Source organism: Antedon mediterranea, chromosome 5 (genome assembly GCF_964355755.1).
Source record: "Antedon mediterranea chromosome 5, ecAntMedi1.1, whole genome shotgun sequence".
Lineage (NCBI taxonomy): Eukaryota > Metazoa > Echinodermata > Crinoidea > Comatulida > Antedonidae > Antedon > Antedon mediterranea.
This window is the reverse complement of record NC_092674.1, coordinates 29,794,904-29,818,344: the sequence shown is the minus strand read 5'-3', so window position 1 is coordinate 29,818,344 and position 23,441 is coordinate 29,794,904. Positions and strand designations below refer to the sequence as shown.

Below are 23,441 nucleotides of genomic sequence, written 5' to 3'. Positions count from 1 at the left end.
TCTTTGGTTACTGACTATTAAATCGTAGTAATGCGATATTTAAATGTTAGATATTTAATGTAATTTATAGAAATTGTTACTTTAAATGTGTTAGTGTAATGAGTTACATTAAAAATGTTCGTTTATGACTGCTAAAATAACGATAAATGTTGATACTATACCACTGCTAGACTAGGTAGGCCAGGCTAGCTTGCCTATTCAACCACGTGGACGCTGCTTTCCAATATAATGCATATTTCGTGTCAGTCAGTAGCGGCTTGGTTAGAGACTACTTCTGCTTAATGACATGTGGGGGCGTAGTTCAAGGAGGGCGAGAAAAAAAAAACTATAACAATGCAGGAGCGCGACGACGAAATTATTTCGTGTCAAAAATGACTTCTGAAAATTCGTCTTAATTAGAAGGAAATCTAATTTTAAGTTTGGTAAGTAACTCAGATTAGTTCTCAGACAATAAATTGTTATTATCTGAACATTTTTACTACAATATTTAAGCAACTAAAGTATGAAAATTACCTAAATTAAAGTTGTGTCAACGAAGCGAGATAGGCCTACGTTGTACGGACGAAGAAAGGGCTGGCGATGTCGGTGGGGTCCAGTGTCTCTCTACATACACTCCGCACACAATTCAAACAGAACAGAGAGATCGTTTTACGAAATCCTATCCTAGTCACCTATCGTTGTTTTTTTTTCAAACCAGTCTTGACTTGAATTGTTGATGGTCGCGTTCAGATGGAGTTGTTGATAATGACTGATTGATTTTATTCGATACAAACTTCAATTCAAAAGTATGGATGATTGAATGTTCATGTTTTGTTTACAAAACAGTTTGTACTGCAAACATTGCTTTAAAACACTCTATTTCATTCATATCTAGACAACAGTGATCTTCTTGAATTAAATGAAATAATACTTGAATATTTCATAATTATTACTGTTCCTTTTCTTTGATTTCCTAATCGTTGACTTTTTAAAATTACAATGTACAGTGAAAAATACCAGACATGCTTGAGATTAGTGTTGTCAAGTATGACATCAATAATAATTCATCACGTTTTATTTCATAAATTTTTATTCTTTTATTTTTCATCTGGTTTTTCCAAACGTCTAATTCCTATTGCAGGATTAAGAAATACAGTCTGAAAATTTTGTTTTATAAAAATGTTTTCATATTTTTTTCAGATGTCCTTTTATAGGATTGAGGAATATGCAAAATGGTGACAAGGCTGATTGATATAAACACAGCTTCTGTAGATACCTTGTCCAGATTGGTCGGTGTTGGACGGTCAAGAGCGGAAGCTATACTGGAAACAAGAATTGTAGGCTTTCTAATATTTCATGCATATTATTAAAACATGTTGTTTGTCTTCCATTCCAAAATATAAAAACTGATGAATAAAATCCAACTTTGAATAGGAATAATAATTTAGATTTATATAGCGCACATACAGTACTCAAGGCGTGTAAATATAGAAATACTTCTAGTTTTATTTTTAAATCAGCTTATTTAATTTGGCCAAAAAAATGAGATTATTTATAATTTTGCTTATAAAAGCTTAACAGTTACATTTTACCAAGAACACATTGCTCGTCACAATGTGTTTTTGTGCTGTTTGTTTGTATTGCTGTGTTATGAATTCAAGAAAACACGACACAGTAAAAACACTAATTCTTCGTATGCTCTCAATGTGTTTGTGAGCATGCTCAGAATGAATTGTCCTGCATCAAATGAAGCACAAATATTCCAACATCATCTATTATATAATGTCCTTGTTTGTATTTAAAAAAAATTGTACCTTGAGTCGATTAATATTGTGTAAATATTCTATTGAGTAATTAAAGCGTAAATTACTTTCAGACATATCAACAGTATTAGTTATATGGTTTGTTTCCTGTTTGTAATCTTCCTTAATAATTACCAGTATAAGACAATAGTAGCTCGTTGGCAGCCAATTAAAAACTATGATTTTTAATTTGAAAAAATTGAAGTTGTACAGATTTGTCTGTAACCTTTCATGACACATACAATAGTGTGAGGTTATAAAGAATCACGGTACAGAGTTTGCTAAAGTATTCCTACTTGGAGACAAAATATAAGAATATTATGGTGTTGTTAAAGTGCAGATATTTACTGTAAAACAAGCTTTTTATTGAATATGTTTGTACAGTAAGCATTGTACATTAGAAAACAAAGTTATTATAGGGAAAACAGTCATGAATGAATACCGTACAGTAGGTACTTTGTTGGGATAAGCATGGAGTAATATTACTCCATGTGATAATATAGTTTACCACCATATTATTTATACCTGTAGTTTAGTGCTTGGGAAAATGTAATAATACAAAGTACAGTATACAACAGTACTGGGTTTAGTGGCTAAACAGGATAGGATATGATGCTTTCTTCAAGGACATACAAACACTATAGGTATTGTGGTTTCTGAAAGGGATGATGTTGATAGGGTTCCTATATATTTGATGACTAAATATTATTTCTTGGCCTTATTTATTTATTATTTTTTATATGTATCCTTGATATCCAATGGTTTTCCTACATGTATAGCCTGTGGTTATAATAGAGGTAATTTGAGGTTTACTACTGTATTTACTCATAGTCCTTGTTGAATACAATTAGATTCACTTTTGCCCTATATATAATAAGGTAACCAGATTACCACAGTTGAAACTATTAAAAGTATTTATCAACTCCCCAATACCGGACACCTTTGGGCTAGCCTAATATGGTTGGGTTTTCCAGAAAGTATTCCACAGTAGCTGTGCAGTATTTTGAATGTGTTTTTAATGGTTAAAAATTATTTTGGGACCTTTTTATAGACCTCGAGAAAAGTCTTGTTTTTATAAAGAGAGTTGACTGTATTGATACTGAATCTTTTTTGAAAGGATTTTCTGTACTGTACATGGTAAACAATCTTTGATTGAATGTTATACTGTAACAACAGTGTCTGTACTGTATGTACTCTATAACAACAGTGTCTGTACTATATGTACTCTATGATCAATATAACAAAAGTGTCTGTATGTACTCTACTCTATATAATAAATTATGAAGGACCGCTTAATATTCTTCCAAACAGTTGTGTCCTGGTCATATTTCTAAAGAGTTTAAATAAAGGTATTGATGACCTCCTATCTAAAATGTCAATGACCTTTGCTCCAATTTTCAATAACTGTACCTAGGTAACAATGGCAACCCTAGAAAGAATAAACAATTTCAAGTTTAGATTAAATAAGGAAACAAGTACTGTAGGCTACAGAGAGTACAGTAGTATTTCCAAAATTATTGCAAAACCGTCTTTCATACAACATCTTACAATTACTGTACTTAAATAATAATATAGTCTAGAGTTGCAATTGTGTGAGCAAAAGCGATAAACAGCGACCCCCCTTCAAGCACAAATACATGATTGTTACATTCATATTATAAATTTAGCAAAAAACAAATTTATGACCAGCCTACTAAATAAATATGGCAAGCCCCATTGTGCAATTCATATTGTAACATCAGTCTTCCAATTGAGATAATCTGAAAACCAGACATTTGGCCATTAACACTTGTCTGATTTAGGGAAGGTTGACTGTAATATAATAATAATAATATAATATTCTATATTGTTAATGTTTAATTATGCAACTGATTGGAAGTAAAAGGAATCAATCGTTGGATTACCTGTCTGAGTTTATTTAGCGAACTTAACGACATTCAAAATGTAGGTCGTTGGGTAAATCTTCTTTCTCAAGTCTTTTTGTGATATCGGGTCAATAGGTTTTATAGTAGTTTGTGTATTAATGTCTAGAAAAGAGTATTGTACTTGAATTATTTGCTTTCCTAGGTTTGTTTAAGCATTCAGAAGTTCAAGGAAATAAAAATTTGGTTAAGGCACTAAAGTTTTGTGAGAATAGATTTAAATGCTTTTAATTTACTGCAATCAGTACACCTTTTTGAAATTATACCCTAAAATTGATAGTCTGCCGACAAAGTTTTGGTGGGAACTTCTATGTAGTATCTATCTATGTGGTACCTGTACAGTCAACTTTCCCTATACTGGACATTGAGGCGGCAAAATATGTCTGGTTTTGCGGAAAGTGTGGTATCCTTAATGGGTTTTTAATGGTATAAAAGAAATTTAGGAGTCCACAAGAAATGTTTTTCAGAGAGTCTGGTATTGGGAGAGTTGACTGTAGTAGTATTATGATATAACATTTGGTATCAGTATGTGCTTAAATAATTAGTTATAAATGCTGAGGTTTAGGTTATGAAATGTAAGCTTTTCTGACATGATCTATTAATACCTATGATACTAATTCTGTTATTTTTTTTTTTTTTTAGAGTCTAAATGGATATAAAAGTATTTATGATTTAACCAAAGTACCAGGAATAGGGAACAGTGTGCTGGAACTAAATAAAATTATCTTAACATGTGGAACATTTAAACGAGAACGTCCCCCACCTCAAAATGGACGTTCACATAGCACGTCTCGCAGGCACAGTGCTACGACAAACAATGTGTCAAATATGGTTAATAATAAACAGTCTATATTAACGACGAGGCTATCAACTTTACGAAGTTATACTCCATCTGAGCAGAAGAGTTCTCCTGCAAATCACAAGGATGTATCGATGCGTCAGTCCGCATCATCCGGTAGTGAAGTGGATGGATGCGAGACAAGGAGCAAGGTAGGAATATTATTATTAATATCATATTGTAAACCCATCAATGACTCATAATGTCAATTATAATATGTTGCTTATTAAATAATAATAAAAGCATTTATAATGCGCCATATATCCAATCAATGATTGCTCATAGGCGCAGTACATACATGTTTAAAACAATAAGAATTAAAACAACTTTAGAAGTAAGTTAAAATACCTTTAAGGTCTACGACAATCACAACTATTGATAAAATTAAGTAATTAAAACTGTTAAAAAAAATGTTTATAATATTTTTAAAGTTAAACGAAAAAATATAGTCTGTAAATTTGTAAATGGTAATTGAGTTTTATTGAGCCACAGTGAAGGAATACACTTAAGTCAAAATTTAGGGATGTTTTTAAACCATTAGCACAGAAGTCCTGCTTTGAGATCTCAATTCAGGGAATTTTCTCTTAGGACACTTTATTCTGTCTCGACTCTCAGAGGTGTCCCTTAAAAAGGAATTTTACTGTTTATTCCTAATACTGGTCAATTTGTGTGTGAAATGCAAGATTTTAAGCATCTACTTTAACCTTTGACTCATAAGGGTGAAAACTTGAGTCTTTTCCAATACTGTTCTTATTGTTCACAATTTTCTCATGACCCTTTTGACCTTAAATCTCAACCTGATGAGAATCAATGTATGAAGTATAGTATCTACACTCTCCTTTAAACCCCACAAAGTCTGTCTCTGATTTTTGTTAATAAAATACATTTGGTGGGTTTGGTTTTAATACACAACCTTTGTTGGGTAGATTTTCAAGCAACACTCCCCACTGCCTTTGTTTGTAGGCATTGTTTGATAGGAGCCAAGCTAAGGAATTAGAAGTAGCTTAGAACAAAGGCCTCTTTTGTTTCTTAACCTTATCAAAGAACATTTTGGTAGAGAGTAGGTTAGAGGTCAACATCATAACTTCAGTTTTAATATTAATTTTACTTGCCACAGATTTTTAATAATTTTACACTCGTCAAGGAGGTCTAGTTTTAACCCAAAATAACCCTGTGGAATGTATGGGTTAGATGCCAATGCCATTTAACATAATTACATTTTACTGTATATCTACTACAGTAGGCCAACATAAGCCTTCATGCGATGTTTAAATTGAGTTATAAACCAAATTGCTAGGAAACTATCAAATAACCATGAAATTGGTAACTTTTATTAGATAATTGGTGAGATCATTAAAACTGACTTTATTGTACATGTACAGGATCATAAATAAATTTTGATTGATTAAATTTGATTTGAATTTTTATCCGATTATGCTCCTTTCATTTAATATTTTTATTTTATTGTTTAATAGGTGTATGTATTTATTTACATAAAATATAGATAGAATAATAATAATAAAATAGTATAGTTATAAAATGTAATGTTGTACAGTATTGTATACTCTACTGTTTTTATAGTTGAGCTTAATTTATTATGCAATCTTAAACATATTGTTTTGTGTAACTTCAGAAAATCATGAATACTAATAAATAGTTAACATAAAAATATTATAATTGAAAAACAAGGCTAAAAAAAAAGCTTAATCTTTGTCCCTAAGTGAACAAAAAGTTCTTACAATTCAACAAAATATTAAAACAATAAATTACAAAACATTTTCTTAAAATTGTCTATTTCGGTTTTAGAAAAATCTGTAAAATTAGAATAAAGTACATAAACTCCTTAGCAAGGTGCATTGTCCTACTACTAGTCTACAGTATGCTTACTGATAGTCTTCACTGCTATTGGCAATTAAGTGTGTGTTCACATTTGTAATTTGAAGGAAGTAAGATACATCCGGGGCATTTGGTGACATGACAACTTAACACTCATCTTTCCACATCTGCTAAAGACCCCATGGACAGACACAACTAGTCTTACTTTCACAGAACATACTTTAAAGGAAATTTAAAGATCTTGCCTTGACTCTCTTGTTGACTTCTTTTTTTTTGTGCTCAATTTACAATTTGCAGTAAAGTAACATTAGTTTGAAATGACAAAAAATGACTTACTACAATTATACTAAAGTATAAATCCATTCTTCATTGCATTGTTGGATAATAAACAGTATGACATGTTAAGCTCTGTTTACACTATCAAACTTTATGTGACAACAAAATGTGATGTGACCATATATGGACATGATGTTGTCATATCACTGCCAAAATTTAAACATATCACTACCAATCCATATATGGGCACATCACACTTTTTTTTTTCTCTTTCGTGGGGGTCACCCACATTTATTCATTCCTTTTACAAATATATATTATATAGTATACATACATTTTTGTAAAAATATAAAACAATAAAATTCAATAGAGTAGTTAAAAAGGCACTATATCTATACATGTGCATAACATCGATGGAATAAAAGTATGCTTTAAAAACATCACACTTTTTTTGTCAAACTAATTTGATAGATCTTTATCATACATTTTGCAATGAAAAGAAAAACCAGTCTTGCATTACCTGTATGTATGTATGTAATTAGTTATAAATTTAATTATTAATTGGGGAGAAAGAAGGAATTAATATATTTAAAATCGTAGAATTGCTTATACAGTATTTCTAAGCTGAGTTACAGTTAGTTACTTGACTATATTACTGTAGTACCATCGAGTATTTTTCGTAAAATCAAATCATTGTATGTCTCCATGGAGTAGAACTCACACAGTTCAAGGCTATATGACTTGTTCCCCTAATAACTGGGTGAGAAAAATCAAATTATTCACTGTGAAAATGTATTTTAGGACAAGTATGGCTTGAAATGTTTACAGGAATTATAATATCGATATTAAAAGGTATTTGATAAACTTCTCAAGCAACTCTGCACACTGAGTTTTCACTCTTTAAAATTGTTCATGTTGGTCTATTATTAATCTAGTTGGTAAATTTTGTAACTGATCTGAAAATAACTGATCTGAAAAACGAAAAATCTGAAAACAAAATTGAAATATTTTTAACAAAAGAAAGTAATAAAATAGTTATTGAAAGGAGAAATAAATACAGTAAATATTAATCATATCCATGCACTTAGTATGTACTACTCAGACAGTGTTTTTGGATTTCCTAATTTCTTAACGTTTTTTTACGGTTTTGTATGGTGATTTGTGATTGTCACATTTTTGCAATAGAATGTCAGTGATTGTTAGCGTTTTATTATAACATGTATTGACAGTGACATTGTAACGACGTCTTATCATTTACCTGTCTTATATATCAATGATGGTTTTTCTTTCAGATGAAACGGAAATCAGAAATTAAAGAAAAAGGGGGATCTCCAGGCAAGAAGCCATGTCGTTCAGCTGAGATACAAAAGTAAGAGACTTAATCTTTGTTTTTTTTTTCAAAATCATATAAGTTATGATGTAGCTTTCCTATGTACTGTAGCCCTGTGCTCACTGATCTCCCCTTTATTTAGGGCCTAGTAGTTACTGTATAGGGCTTAAATCTGTACATTTAAAAAAAGAGGAGAACTTGTACCTTTAAGCCTGTCAACACTATCAAAATAGTTTGACAAAAAACATACTGTATGGTGTGCCCAAATATGGTAGTGATGTGACCAAATATAGTAGTGATATGACATCATCCTGTCCATAAGGGGCACATCAAATTTTTGTCACAAACTTTTATAGTGTAGAGCTTTAAGCTCTGTCTACACTATCAAACTTTAAGTGACAAAATGTGAATTGACCATACCATATTTGGGTATATCACTACCATATTTGGGCACGCCACGCAAACTAGACAGAACTTTATTGATGCATATCAAGAAAAATCCATGATTTTTAGGAGAGTGTCAGCATACTGTATTAATATTATAGCTAGCTACTGGTATTCAGTATGTTCAGATGTAATGGAGTGTTTGTTGTTATAATGCTTAATTGCAGGATGTACAGTAAACATTTGTTTAAGTTAATGGCTTACTATTGCTACAACATTATGGACATTTAAACAGTTCACACTAAGTGTGCCACAAACACGCATGAGAATGATTTTTGCACCCTTAGAGAATGATGTTTGCATAATTTCCGCTGGCTGCTAACAAACAGTGCAAAACAGAAAATACATTCATTATTTAAATCAACCATAAGTGGGAGATACATTTGGAAGCAAGCTGTCTGATATTCATAAATTCATGCTGTGCAAAGAGTTTACAATATTCATTTTCAATTTTTTACACCTTTCTGAGACTTTGCATAATCCTAAAATATTTGGTTGCCTGGGAAAATAAATTCTTCACAATCTAAAATCACCCCACCAAAGAATTTCTTGAGAAAAAAACTCCTTTAAGAGCCTCATTCAGCGTTTAATATATCCGCTTAGGAGTTATAAAAATAACCAGATAGTTTGGAAACTGACCTTTAACCTTCTTCTAATGGGTTGCTGTGTTCACCTAGAGTTGGAATATGCTGTCCCATGTCCATAGAGATGTACAGTTAGCTACTATAGAGTGAATGTTAGAAAAGTGTGTTAGTCTACAGTATGTCCATAGAGATGTACGGTTAGCTAGAGTGAATATCTAGGAATATGTGGGTTAGTTTCATGTTCATAGAGATTTACATTTAGCCCTAGTGAATGTCTAGGAATGTGTTAAAAAGGGTGGGTCGGAAAAAAAGAATATTTCAGTACCTAGATTCTAGAGTTGTTTTAGTGGGTGCTATAATAAAGGTAGAAGGCTTGAAAAAATCTTAAGACTGGGTGGAATGGAAAACGTAAGGTACAATAGAAGGTGGATGTCCCTACTGACCAACCAACACACCAACATTATTTACTGTATAGTATCATTTTTTTATCATCTGCAAAGCAATACTACATTACTATGTAAAGTGACTTCACTAAATGAAATGTTGTCAAAAAAAAATTGTCGTAACATTATTCTCTGCAGCAAACATAATCATGAGAAAAAATATGAAATACTGTAATCAATAAATCTAATTCCTATCTTATATCCAAGCAATGTTATTTTTAATCCATTGCTGCATATGGTAGATCATAATCATATGGGAATCACTAGATAACTAACTTTATAGCAGACTACATATTTTTCTTGACATCCTCCATCGTCAGGGGACATTTTCACTTGAAATTGATTCTGTAGCTATAATCATTAAAATGAAATACTATAGGAAAGTAGTAAAACTGTATAAAATGGTTCATAAATTGAAATTTGTATGAGGCATACAGTACTTTATTATTAAAAACCACAATTATATGATTTATAAAATTAGTCCAAACACGTTGCATATTTGAAATTCTGAATCGTTTGATATGAAATCAGTATCTTATTATTATGGAAAATAAATAACTGAAATGAAAAAAAAAATATTTATTATTATTATTATGTTTTTTTTTAAATTGCAGTGCATTTCTTAGGGCACTGGAAAATGGATACACGCCGAGCGCTTTGCGATTTGGTGGATCAAGTTTGGACGGTCCTACAAGGAGGCGCTTTATGTCATCCTCGCATTTCAACCCACCACCTGATCTACTTAACTGGTTGAAGATATTTCAGGTATTATATTTTACGAGTTTGTTACGAGAATATTTAGATCGTCGAGCTAAAGACATAAAATACTATACAAAAAATACATGTGAACCAATAAAGCTGAGTGTAAAGTATCGAAACTAGTTTGACAAAAAAAATGTGTGATGTGCCCAAATATGGTAGTGATGCCCAAATATGGTAGTGATATGTCATCATCATGTCCATATATGAGCCTACCAAATTTTGTGTCACATAAAGTTTGATAGTGTAGACAGAGCTTTACACATGAATTCTGATACAGTATAATGGGCTCGCAGAAATTTAAAAAAATATGGTCAGTTCTTCACTCCTGATTACGCTAACTATAAAAACCATTTGAACACATCTTTTTTGCTTTGCAGAATTGGAGCGGTGCAGAGAAACTTGTTGCTCTAGATGAGTTAATCGGCAAATGTGAACCATCGCAAGTACGCCACATAATGGCGGTCATTGAACCCCAATTCCAAAGAGATTTTATATCATTACTACCCCGAGAGGTAAGAATATGTTCTTTTTGTCGCTTATATTCTGATGGAGTGCCATGATTTTTGTGACGTCGATTTTACTTTATTTTTATTTTTCAATCAAAACTGACAGCGATAATTACCGCCACTAACAGGTTTGAAACATAAAAACAATACCACTGTTGACAATAAATTACAGATATAAATATATATACAGTCGACCTTCTCATTTACATACTTCTCAATTACGAACCTTCTATTTTACGAACGCCGTTCGAACGATGACGTCATCAGTAATATAATAAAACTTTTACGTACCTAAAGTAACCTACAAATTTATTATCTTCTTAATTTATTAAACTATCCCAAAACAATTACTTCATAACTAAAGCAAAGCTTATTAAAAACGATCCACGATTTATTTCTAGTTTAAAAGTTGTCTAGGCCGTTTAGCTAGGCCTAGGCCGTTTAGTCTAGGCCTAAGCTAGTGGTCAGGAGATCATCATCCCCACTGCTGGAGTGCATGGAGAGCACCCTGCACATGTTTTGAAAAAACCAAAGGTTGATCGCGAACTGCAGAAAGGCTAGCTACGATGACCATACTATAAATTTAGTTTGGCTTGTGCATGTTTTTACGATATAAAAAAACACTTGACCCTTATTTATTAATATTTTAAAACTTTGTTGTCAGTTGTCGCGTAGCCATTTTTCTGGGAATTCCATTTTACTTGCTGTCCGGCCACACACACCACACATACAGTACATAGTAGCTTAAAAATGTAAATATTTGCGGTCCACAACGGATTTGATATTATTACTTCAAGAACAAATTCGTAAATCACAGTTGGTATCAAAATATGCAATAATAAAAGTAAACGATGGAATTTTGGTACAGAGAATGTGTGTAACATAACAAAAAGCAGAAATATCAATCTTTTTGCCAGTTAAGGTGTTAATTTACATGTTAAATTTAATTGTTTTATAACTGTATTTTTAATACTGTTTGTTCTTTTACTGTACTATGCTGCACAGTAAGTTTTACATAGGGCATTTGTTTGGACATGTTTTTAACCACTGATTTTAATAGAGGGCACTTTTTTCCCAATCTTCTCATTTACGAACTTTTTCATTTACGAAACGCCTCTCAGACCAAGGGGTACGTAAATGAGAAGGTCGACTGTATGTATAAACATAGATCAGCATGCCATAAACAATTTCAATTTAAAATGTATACATATTAATATAAAACCGGTTATACAACTACCATAGTATAATATGGTAATTATTTAGAGTTGGTAGTACTTAATACAGTAAAGCTCTGTCTACACTATCAAATTAAATAGATAAAAAAAGTGTGATGTGCCCAAATATGGTAGTGTACTGTATGTGTGATATATTTGTCCATGGGCATATTACATTTTTTTGTAAGATAAAGTGATAGTGTAGACAGAGCTTTACGCTAACATAAATCTCAAGAACAAGAAATTCCTAAAAATGTTATTAGAATCAGGAATAAATGAAAGCTGTTTAGTCCTTTAGACCCGAGGTCATTCTGGTTAACCGGTACTAAAGTATGGTCTGAAAAGGTACTAACTGACACAGGGTCAGCCTTAGTTTAGTACTAAAAAAATTTGACTAAAATTTCACAATTAAATGGTGACAAAAGATATTCTTCTTTGAAACTTCTCACCTTGACAGCGTTCAAAAGATATAATAATATACGCTATACAATAGATTAAATTATGAAACAAATTTCCTGGTGAGTCTACTAAGCATGTCACCTTACAACAATGAACGTTGGAATGCAGGAAATGAGTTTTTATAAAGATTTTTGGGGGGGGGGGGGAAATAGTTTAGCCCTGTCAAACACTGGGGTAGACTTGACATTAAATATTACTAATATCATAATTTATGCATTGCAAATTTCCCAAAAATATGTCTAAAAATAAGCATAAATACAAATCTATTTTCACTTCCTGCACCAAGGAGGTCGTCAAAAAATTTGATTAGTCTTTCTGTGTGTGTATGTTTACAGTATTTGTTGTTATTGTATTTTTGCAAAAAAAATAATAATTTTGGCAAAAGAAACAGCAGCAACATTTGTAGTTTACTAAAGCTCTGTCCACACTTTAAAACTGTATGTGATATAAACATGTGATGTACCCATATATGGACATGATGAGGTCACATCACTACCATATTTGGGCATATCACCACTACCATAATTGGGTACATCACACTAAGGGGTGGCAAAAGAGATTCCCCAGTATTCATGAATAGTTCAATGAATGCCATACAATAGGTAAAAGGTATTGCTATCCATTTATAGTAGCATAAATTGGTTATTAATTGAAATATACAATGACCGTTTGAAATATCTTATCTATCTAAATCCTATTCATACTCTTGAACATCCAATAAAGTTGAAGGTGATAATAATAAGGATGTCATTGTTTCCTAAAGTATAGTGGAATAAATATTATGAACAACCAAGAATTTTTTTAGCACAGTACAGTACTTTTAAGTATGACATCATCAGTTAGCCTTGAATCTTAAACCCTGAGTAGGCACTTACTGTAAACCCACAGAGTACAGTTTTCTTGGTTTTCATCATCGAAGCTCTCTTAGTCTTACTCTATTAAGCTCTGTCTACAATATCAAACCAGTTTGAGTGTAATGTGCCTAAATATGGTAGTGATATATCCAAATATGGTAGTGATATGTCCAAATATGGTAGTGATATGTCCAAATATGGTAGTGATATGACACCATCATGTCCTTATATGGGCACATTTTGTTGTCACATAAAGTTTGATACAGTAGTGTAGACAAGTCCTAAGAAACAAGTGGTATAGTCAGCAACAAAACACATAGTAAAACATATAAAGTATGGAATAGCACAAGCTTATTAACTTTCTCAATTGTCGTATAAAGTGTACACACACAGTTTTAAGCAAAAACGGAAATCAGTAAAAAAATATGAAAAAAAAAAAAAAAATACACCAGTCAAGTAGAGAAAGTGATAAAGAGGAAAACTTGAGGGGAAGGTGGTTATATACAAAGTAATTGGTGAAATTGTTTAGTGTGTTTATTTAGATTTTTTACATAATTTGACTTCTAGTAGTTGATTTAAACAACTAAAAAATTAATTAAAATTAATTCAAACATTAGGTACTACTAACGGTTATGTAATAATAAATCTAGCTATGACAAAGGTTGCATACATCATCTTATATTCTCTCTGTTATCATATAATGTAAATAATATTATGTTGTTTATGATCCTTTTCACTTGTTTAGATTACAGTATGTAGGTTCAATACTGTGCACACAAAAACAACTTTATTTTGACTGATTATAAATGTTTACATGTATCCCACACAAGTGTACAATATGATGAGAAATAACCTTCCAACAGATAGGGATTGTCACAGTGCAGCACAAGATGTTTTTTTTTTCATCTTCTTCCAGTGCATCTGCCTTCAAACTCTGACCTCATATTATTTTGTTATTGCTTGATATACTGTAAAGTTTGCGGTACACCACTATATTAGTTCTGAAAAGAACTGTTGAGTTTCTCAACGTTTTGATCAATATGCGTTGATCGTCCTCAGGGGTGAGAATGTTGTATGAGAATGCTTTGTATGTTATCATCTTTTATGTCCTCAGGGGTGAGAATGTTGTATGAGAATGCTTTGTATGTTATCATCTTTTATGTCCTCAGGGGTGAGAATGTTGTATGAGAATGCTTTGTATGTTATCTTTTATATCAGAGTACTGTGTATGTAAATAAATGCTATGAACAGTGTGTGTAAAATCCATTCATGTGAAAAGGATAATGGGAAGACATTTCTGTATAAATAAAAATGTATTAAATTAAATTATGCAATCAGATTTGTTGTTAAAACATACAAAAATATTTTGACAAACCCTTCCTACTGTATATTGTATATTGTACATGACAATTATAACATGGAATATTTTAATAAACCTTACTGTACAATAGTTACTGTAGGAAGTCTAGAATTTAGAGAAGAAGAGATTGTGAGTGAATAGTAAACATACAATTATAATTCTGCAACAAGGCAATAATTGACCTTTGCGTTCACCCTATGATCTTTAGAAAACAAAAATCAAACTAACCAAGCTCTGAGCAACCTGATACTATAGTCAATATGTTTGTCGTAACATATAGACAATTGTAATTAGTTTTTGAGTATCTACTGTTCCTATGGAAATTAGATATTTACTGGGAAAAAGGTCAGATTGGACGACCTACTTTGCAATGTTTAGTTCTACAATATAATGTTGGAATGTACGTACACCCTGTCTCTATTTTGAAATTCGTGTTTTATATTGTTTATCTGGTGAATCTTTGATAAACAATTAAGCTCTGTCTACACTATAAAACTAGTTTGACAAATAAAGTGTGATGTTTCTAAATATGGTAGTGATATGCCCAAAGATGGTAGTGACATCATCATGATATGGGCACATCACATGTTTTTGTCCGATAAAATTTGATAGTGTGGATAGAGCTTTAGAAAGACCAAGTAGAAAAGGAAATGAATAATATTGAAACACAACATGATAGATTATTGCATAATAAATTTTGAGGAAGTATTTAATTTATTCACATTTTCCAATAATGATCTACTGTCAACAAACTGTAGGCCTACAAATGTTGTATTAATCCTTTATTTAAACCTATGGTAATTAACAATGTGTATGTTATTGTTAGGAAATTGTTACATATTTTGTCATTAGCAGTCTGTGCTTAGTGACTATGTTGATTTTGGACCAATATAAAATACAAATTTATCAATGTAAGGGAAAGCTTTCAATGATTACAGTATACAAGTGAATTGAATTACTCATGTACAATTATTTCTGTACTTCTATTCATACACAAATCTACAGTATTTGATAATGGCTTGAATTATATTTAAATATTAAAGTAGAATATATTTGTCACTAAAAGTGAAACCCTAAAGTACATATGAACTGAAACGTGATTCACCTTCAAGTTTAGTCAACTGAATGTTGAATGTGTAATATAAGGTTTATGCCAGGGAATCAGTGAAGCATATCAGGGGATTTCCCCATTGTTACAAGTCCTGAAAGTACACAGCATATAATTTAGTATCTCAGCTATATTGACTTAATAAATACTGTAGGTAGGAAATGATAACAATGGTATAATATTTGAATTTCCCATAACCTTATGAAATCTTTAGTAAATATTGTTCTTATTTTGTCTTTATTTATGATAATTACATCCTATAATAAATGTTTATTAGAAACAACACAAATAACTGTCTTATATTAATTTGTAAATTATTTTTGTTTATCTGTAGCTCGCACTATATGTACTAGCCTTCCTTGAACCTAGAGATCTGTTACGTGCTGCACAAACTTGCCAGTATTGGCGTATTCTCTGCGAAGACAACCTATTATGGCGCGAAAAATGTCGGGAAGCTGGTATTGCTGAAGTCAATGGTAAACAGACGAGGAGGCGGTCAAACTCGGGTGTGCCAAGAAGTCCGTGGAAGAGCGCGTACCTTAGACATCATCAGATTGAGTACAACTGGCGGTTTGCAGAAATTCGTCCAAAAAAGGTTAGTAGTGGTGTATGCCTTAACTAATGTTAATATGGCAATTTATATTCACCCATTATGAATTCCATTTAGCTAATCAAAGTAGGCTATTCCTTGTTAAGTGGCTTGTATTTTATCCTACAGTCTTTGTATATTATGGAATTATTCATACAATTTTTGTTTTTATTCAGAAATACAAGGTTATGTTTTAGATAGGTTCAATTTTAGATATTTAGACAATTGTGGGAGTCGCATTTTGAATTGGCATTGTAATATATTTACAGAGAATTTGCTTCCTGCTTTGAAGTTATATATAATTCTATCCTTAAACTATAAAGCTCTGTCTACACTATGTCATACCACTACCATATTTGGGCATATCACTACCATATTTGAGCACACTTTTTTGATGGTGTATACCGTACACAGAGCTCGTATTTAACAGTTGGAAACTTATAGCAATCTGTTAAAAGCTTTACGTTTTAATTTAATCTCCTGAAATTAGTCTGAACTTAAAAATAGAAACTCTCCAAAAATAAAAGTCCCAATTTATTTCATAAAGTAGGGTAGAGAACCAGACACAGACAAACTGGTTAGTTGTTCTAGGAGCGTTTACTGTACTATTAATAACACTGCAATTATTTAAATTAATATTAATTTCATTAAAATTAAAGGCTACAAAATAGTTAGCTTTGCAAAATCTAAAATTTAGGGTCACAGAACCTTGATATTCAATTATTTACTTGTTTACCATAATTAACATCAAAGGTCATTTATCTCATCAGGTGCTCAAAGGTCACGATGATCATGTGATCACATGTTTACAATTCAATGGTCAGAGGATTGTGAGTGGTTCTGATGATAACACCTTAAAAGTATGGTCAGCATCCACAGGCAAGGTATGTCAACAATCTTATCTTAATTTAACAGTTACTTAGTCCGTAATTGGTGCATTGATTCCCTTTGCAGCTTAACTATACTGGGTTTGGCTGTAGGTGAAGCATCCAGGCCAAAATGTGCAAAATCGTATACAGTCAACTCTTCCAATACTGGACTGAAAACCGGAAACTCTCCCATTACCAGACTTTCCTCGAAGTCCAAAAGTTTCCAAATTTCTCTTTACCATTAAAAACAGATTTTGAATACCAGACTTTCCGGACATATTTGGCCAGCCCAATTATTTGACCGTATACAATTTAAAGGAGAACTGAAGAAAACAAAAAACTGGTGATGTAGTGGTCCATTGTGCTGTATTATGAAATATTTCCCGATAGAACATATTAATATGTTTCAAAATAGTACATTTATTGACATAATAGTTTCATTTCCCATTTACTTACAGAGAAATTAAGTATAAATATGATTGTCTTGCTCTATTACACATATTACTGACAACTTACAAAATGAAGTAACTTAAAAACTAGACACATTAAGTGAGTGAGAGTTACGGTTACTGGTTAGGCTACTTAACGCATTGTAACATATCTACACTGTATTAAATACTATGGTTTTAAACTTTATCCTTAGTGTTTACGCACACTTGTTGGACACACTGGTGGAGTTTGGTCATCAGAAATGGCCAATAATATTATAATCAGTGGTTCAACAGACAGAACATTAAAAGTATGGAACGCAGACACGGGCCAGTGCATCCACACATTATATGGTCACACTTCAACGGTTCGGTGCATGTCACTAAGTGGTAACAAGTAAGTAACAATAGGTCAGAGGTCGTAAGCAATATTGTAGAGCTTATTTTAAAACAAATATTATCTTCAATAAATTTCAATTTTATTTTTTTTGTAACGTTTTTCTTACAGAGTTGTTAGTGGTTCAAGAGATGCAACTCTACGCGTTTGGGACATTGAGACTGGTCAGTGCTTACATGTCCTAATGGGTCATTTAGCAGCTGTCCGTTGTGTCCAGTATGATGGCCGGCGTGTGGTCAGTGGTGCTTATGATTATATGGTTCGTGTTTGGAATCCGGACACAGAAGAGTGTCTACATACTCTCTCAGGTCATACAAATAGGGTGTATTCATTACAGGTAGGAGAAAACTAAACATTAAATGTAGCACTGGCTACTGTTTTGTTTTTATACATTTAGGCAAATTGCCAAAGATAACCATAAGCGAATTCATTCACTATCCTTCTTAAAGGTGGTAATCCTGTTCACAAGACAAACATATACACAAGATGCTCTACATAAACAAAGTCTTTGGGAGTTGAGTTATAATTTGTCATTAGAAAAAAAAATCCTGACACTGACAGGACTGGAACCCAGGAATCTTGGATTGGTAGCCATTATAACCAGCAAGCCACAACTCCACATGTTAATCTAGGTGCGTGGGAGATCCATTCTAATTGATATTTTATTTTTAGTTTGACGGTATTCATGTGGTGAGTGGTTCGTTAGACACGTCAATACGTGTATGGGATGTTGAGTCAGGAGAATGTAAGCACACTCTGATGGGTCATCAGTCCTTGACCAGTGGCATGGAGCTGAAGGACAATATACTAGTGTCCGGCAATGCTGATTCAACTGTTAAGATATGGGATATAACTACTGGTCGCTGCCTTCAAACATTACAAGGTAAAACAAAATTACTTTGAAGGAAATGTTTATTAAGCTCTGTCTACACTATCAAACTAGTTTGACAAAAAAAGTGTAATGTCCCCAAATATGGTAGTGATGTCATCATGTCCATATATTGGCACATCACATTTGTTTGTCGCATAAAGTTTGATGGTGTAGACAGAGCTTTACACATCTGGAAATGAATGGCATATCCATATTTGACTGTCATTTATCAATAGAAACAGTGAATTAGATATTTGTATTTTTCTTGTACTTCCCCTTTGATTCAATCATTTTATATATGTTTTTCTATTCAGGACAAAATAAACATCAGAGCGCTGTTACTTGTTTACAATTCAACAAAAAATTTGTCATAACGAGTTCCGATGACGGAACAGTGAAACTCTGGGATTTGAACACTGGCGAATTTATTCGCAACCTTGTAACGTTAGACAGTGGTGGTAGTGGCGGCGTTGTATGGCGCGTACGCTCAAATCACACAAAACTCATTTGTGCAGTAGGGAGCAGAAATGGGACAGAAGAAACAAAACTGTTAGTCTTGGATTTTGACGCTGATCATAAACTCTGAAATTAGCCTTGTGCGCATATGGTGCGCACACAAGGACAAAAACTGAACAGAGATCCACAACTGATAGGAAAACAATGTATACTTTGAGTATTAAAATACTATTTTCACAACAACAAACACACGATAATCAGAAAAAGTATCATCCGTTTGCAAATCACCAATGTTATCTTCATATTGATACACCCCAGCCCATATATTTGTGTGCATTTGGATTCTGAACGCAGCATATGTTCATTCATCATGATATGTGCATTTGGATTTCTGAGCGCAGCATATGTTCATTCATCATGATATGTGCATTTGGATTTCTGAGCGCAGCATATTTTCATACATTATGATATGTGCATTTGGATTTCTGAGCGCAGCATATGTTCATTCATCATGATATGTGCATTTGGATTTCTGAGCGCAGCATATGTTCATACATCATGATATGTGCATTTGGATTTCTGAGCGCAGCATATTTTCATACATCACATAGATTAAAAAAAAATGTTGTATGAATCTGAATATCTGTATGGATGGCAAAACGTGTATACAAACAGTACGGCAGAGTGATCAGATTAACAATGATTCTAAAATGTTGGATCACATGAAAATACAGCATGCTCACACAGATCTGATGAGACCTGTGTGCAAAGAACACATATTCCCAGTAACTTTTCGTCCAGTCAAGCAACACGTACGTGGCAAATGTGAGGATTTCACACGCGTATTTGCCACTTGTGTGCAATATGTGTGAATTCTACCAAGAGAATGATCAACATTCCAACGACGAGTCATCAAGGTGTGTCAGTTTGCGAACATGTACATCAATATCGGAAATACACTTGAAACTTATCCTCACAAAAGAATTAAGAGAAAAAAGGGAGTATTTAAGAAAATTTATTTTTATATTATTTACTATTCTAATAAATGTTAGAATATATAAGAGGCTAAGTTTATGCTGCTAATGATGTATAATACAACATTATAAAACATAGTTCTTGTTATCTCTTGTAGTGAAGTCTTTTAGAAAGCTGCCCCAGAAACAAAATATGAGAATATTGTTTCCATATATGTAAGATAGCTACATAGACGTGTGTTAACTCAATTTATAGTATTTAAACAGATTTATCAATTTAATAATCAATTTTACAACGATATTATTATAATTAATTGGCATTTAGTTTTTTTAATCAATTTACGGTATACATTTACAGGTTAACATTCAAAATAGATTTGAACCAAAATATCTCAAGAAATAAGAAAGCACCTTGATTTTAGACCATTTTAATTAAATTGTTCATTCTGTTTACAGAAATCTTTGTACACTCTTAATCATTGAAAGATAATGGACTGTAAAAAATCATGTTTTTCTTTATCGAGACTAAATTCTTATTTTGTATGTTTTACACCAGAAGAAATTATGTTAAAAATATACAGTATGTTATGTTAAGCCGTATTCGCACTTAGTTTGTTGTACAAGTTGGATTCTCTGCGAAAGTTACTCGCTGCTCAGGGAAAATTTACTGGCCTGTTCACACAGTATATTATATATTATAATTAAACTTGCTATTTGGTTGGTGTTGCCAAATAAAAAAGTGCAGTGCGATTACGGCTTTAGACTACACAGCTGTCTCTTTAGCAAGACCATTGCAAATTAATGTTTTGTTTTGGGACTCAAAATTAAAGATTAAAAATATTGGATGCAACAAAAAGACGTAATCGCATCGCATTTGAAAAATCATGGTGTGATAGATCACCTGATTTCTCAGCTCACTTGCGTTACACCTACGTTGTTAAGTTGCGTTCAAGTAAGAACCAAGCTTTTACGAAACCGTTTTTTTTAAGGAACAGGCTTGAAAAGAAATTCTGTAAAAGATGTTAGAAATTGAACATTTAATTTAAAAAGTATAATATTAATTAATGAATTGATGATCAAAATAAAACAATCCATTGCAACTGTTCATGCATACCAAATATAGGTTTGATTAAATTACATTATAGAATGTTTTGTTTCCCAATTAGCGTATTAAACATATTTGTGGTTGAGTTTTTATTTTTAAAGGTTTACAATGGTGCTTATTAAAGATAATATGTTTAGTTATTATTTTGTTAAGTTTCTGTTAAAAATAATTATATTTGTACGATTAATTGATACTATGTATTATTACTATGACTTTGCATAAGTTTTAGAGATCATGTCAAACCTACAATACTGCAGTGACTACATGTTTACTGCAGTAGTACCTCCATTTTTTACTGCAATATCAAATAATTTGAGTTTGTTCAAATTTATTTCAAACAAACCACTTTGGCTATTTTAATTTGTTTAAATGTATATCACTTTATTTCAACAAACCACCATACCATGTGTAACATTTGTAGCCAATGGTTTATATTGCAATTACAATTATAAAGTAATAAAGTCATTCTTATTAAAATCTATAAAAACATATACAGTAATAAAATATATATCAGTTTATTATGTACTAAGCTTATGAGGCAGTCACCGAAATAAACTCTGTAATAATTTCCCCCAAAAAGCCTGCTAAATATTTTCATAAACAAGTTTAAAGAGTTAACAAAATAGTAGTTACTGCAGTAGAATCATTTTAACATGGTCTCTTATTGTACTGTACCTTGTTGTGTTATGATTACTGCAGCATTTAAGTCCTATTATTTTGTACGCCCTTTCTTGTATTTTGTATACTTTTGTTGCATCTATTTAAAGTGTTTATTTCTATATCTATATATCACACTTCACAGTTAACCATATCCTGGTAAGAGGAACAATCAAATGGTTCTATTGCATTAAGGCCTAACGTATGAATAACAAAGAAGAGTATTATTCTTGTGATATTAGGGTGCTTTCGATTTGCGATAACTGATGACCTAGGGTCAACCTAGGTCAGATCAATTAATGTGTCGTCGGTCGTCGCTTGGACCTGGTAACCACCAGAACAGTGTCGAGGTGGGGAGGAAGCAAGCACGTCACAACTTCCTGGATGCGCACAATAAATTTACTTGATGTAGTTTAATCGGCGATAATAATAGTTCTCAGGATAGTTATATTATCGTATGGATTAATTGCTTGCATGCATATGATAAAAACAAGGGAGAGATTTAAAAATTGTCTGGGAAAAAATGATCGATTTGTCTGTCTTTGGATAGAACGTATTGAGAATGATTATATATCCATTAATGGATGGTGCATGTTGAGTTTGATAGGTACGTGATGACATACTGTAGATTGCGAACATAGCTTGTTACAGACAATATAGAAGAACAATTTGCAGTGAGAAAAAAATTGAAGTGTGTCCTTATAAAGAGTAATGCTACAAAAAGGCAGTGTCCGGAGAGAGAAAAATCTCTTTTATTTATTGGAAAATAATTTTGTTTCGGCGAGAAAAACGTTATGCTCCCTATGCTTCTATGCGGCAACCATATCCGTAATATTATATTTGCATCCAATTTTTCTATATATGATTATTGTGTATCCTCGTTTTTTGTTTGAATACTATATTTGCATAATTTGTATGCATATATTTTATGGTGTAGTCCAGGCCTATATTGTTAGTACAGTTATACTGAGCTATGAGACAGTACACTTTCTCTACAAATATAAAATGTAATACTGTAGGAAATAGTAGTATTGGCATATGTTTTGATACTCTTTATACTATGGGAAAAAGCAGAGGTAGTGTGTGGTTTAAAAAGCCTGGTGGTAGGGGCTGCAGCGTGTGTTTGAAAGACCCAATGCGAGGGTAGCATGTGGTTTGAACTGCATGGTTTTAGTGGCTGTGGCGTGTGATTGAAAGACCCAAAGCAAAAGTAGTGTGGTTTAAACTGCCTGGTTTTAGGGGCAGCGGCGTGTGGTCTTGGCTGCATGTTTTGGGTTCATGTGATAAGCATGTAAAATGTATTCTGTTCTTTTGTTACATTGTAATGTGTGCAATAAAAACATTATCAAATGATACAAACATTTTTGTTTCTGTTCAT

The 23,441-nt window shown here is 32.3% G+C and overlaps 1 protein-coding gene across 1 annotated transcript; it reads left to right on the top strand.

Annotated features, from left to right (window-relative positions):
* The first annotated feature begins 337 nt into the window (after nucleotides 1–337).
* Nucleotides 338–23,398, top strand: LOC140050343 (F-box/WD repeat-containing protein 7-like). Its single transcript, XM_072095492.1, has 12 exons — nucleotides 338–422; nucleotides 1,180–1,316; nucleotides 4,346–4,693; nucleotides 7,946–8,022; nucleotides 10,069–10,219; nucleotides 10,594–10,728; nucleotides 16,052–16,312; nucleotides 17,077–17,190; nucleotides 17,819–18,000; nucleotides 18,112–18,337; nucleotides 18,673–18,883; nucleotides 19,186–23,398. The coding sequence occupies exons 2-12, from the start codon at nucleotides 1,212–1,214 to the stop codon at nucleotides 19,455–19,457; spliced, it is 2,082 nt and encodes a 693-aa protein (XP_071951593.1). The 5' UTR covers nucleotides 338–422; nucleotides 1,180–1,211; the 3' UTR covers nucleotides 19,458–23,398.
* Nucleotides 23,399–23,441: the final 43 nt, after the last annotated feature.

Bases quoted from the DNA above. Each gene is read 5' to 3' on its own strand.
- LOC140050343 (XM_072095492.1), top strand. From the start codon at position 1,212: ATGGTGACAAGGCTGATTGATATAAACACAGCTTCTGTAGATACCTTG. The intron at 4,694-7,945 runs GTAGGAATATTA...TTTTTCTTTCAG, and splicing joins GATGCGAGACAAGGAGCAAG to ATGAAACGGAAATCAGAAAT. The intron at 18,001-18,111 runs GTAAGTAACAAT...TTTTTCTTACAG, and splicing joins ATGTCACTAAGTGGTAACAA to AGTTGTTAGTGGTTCAAGAG.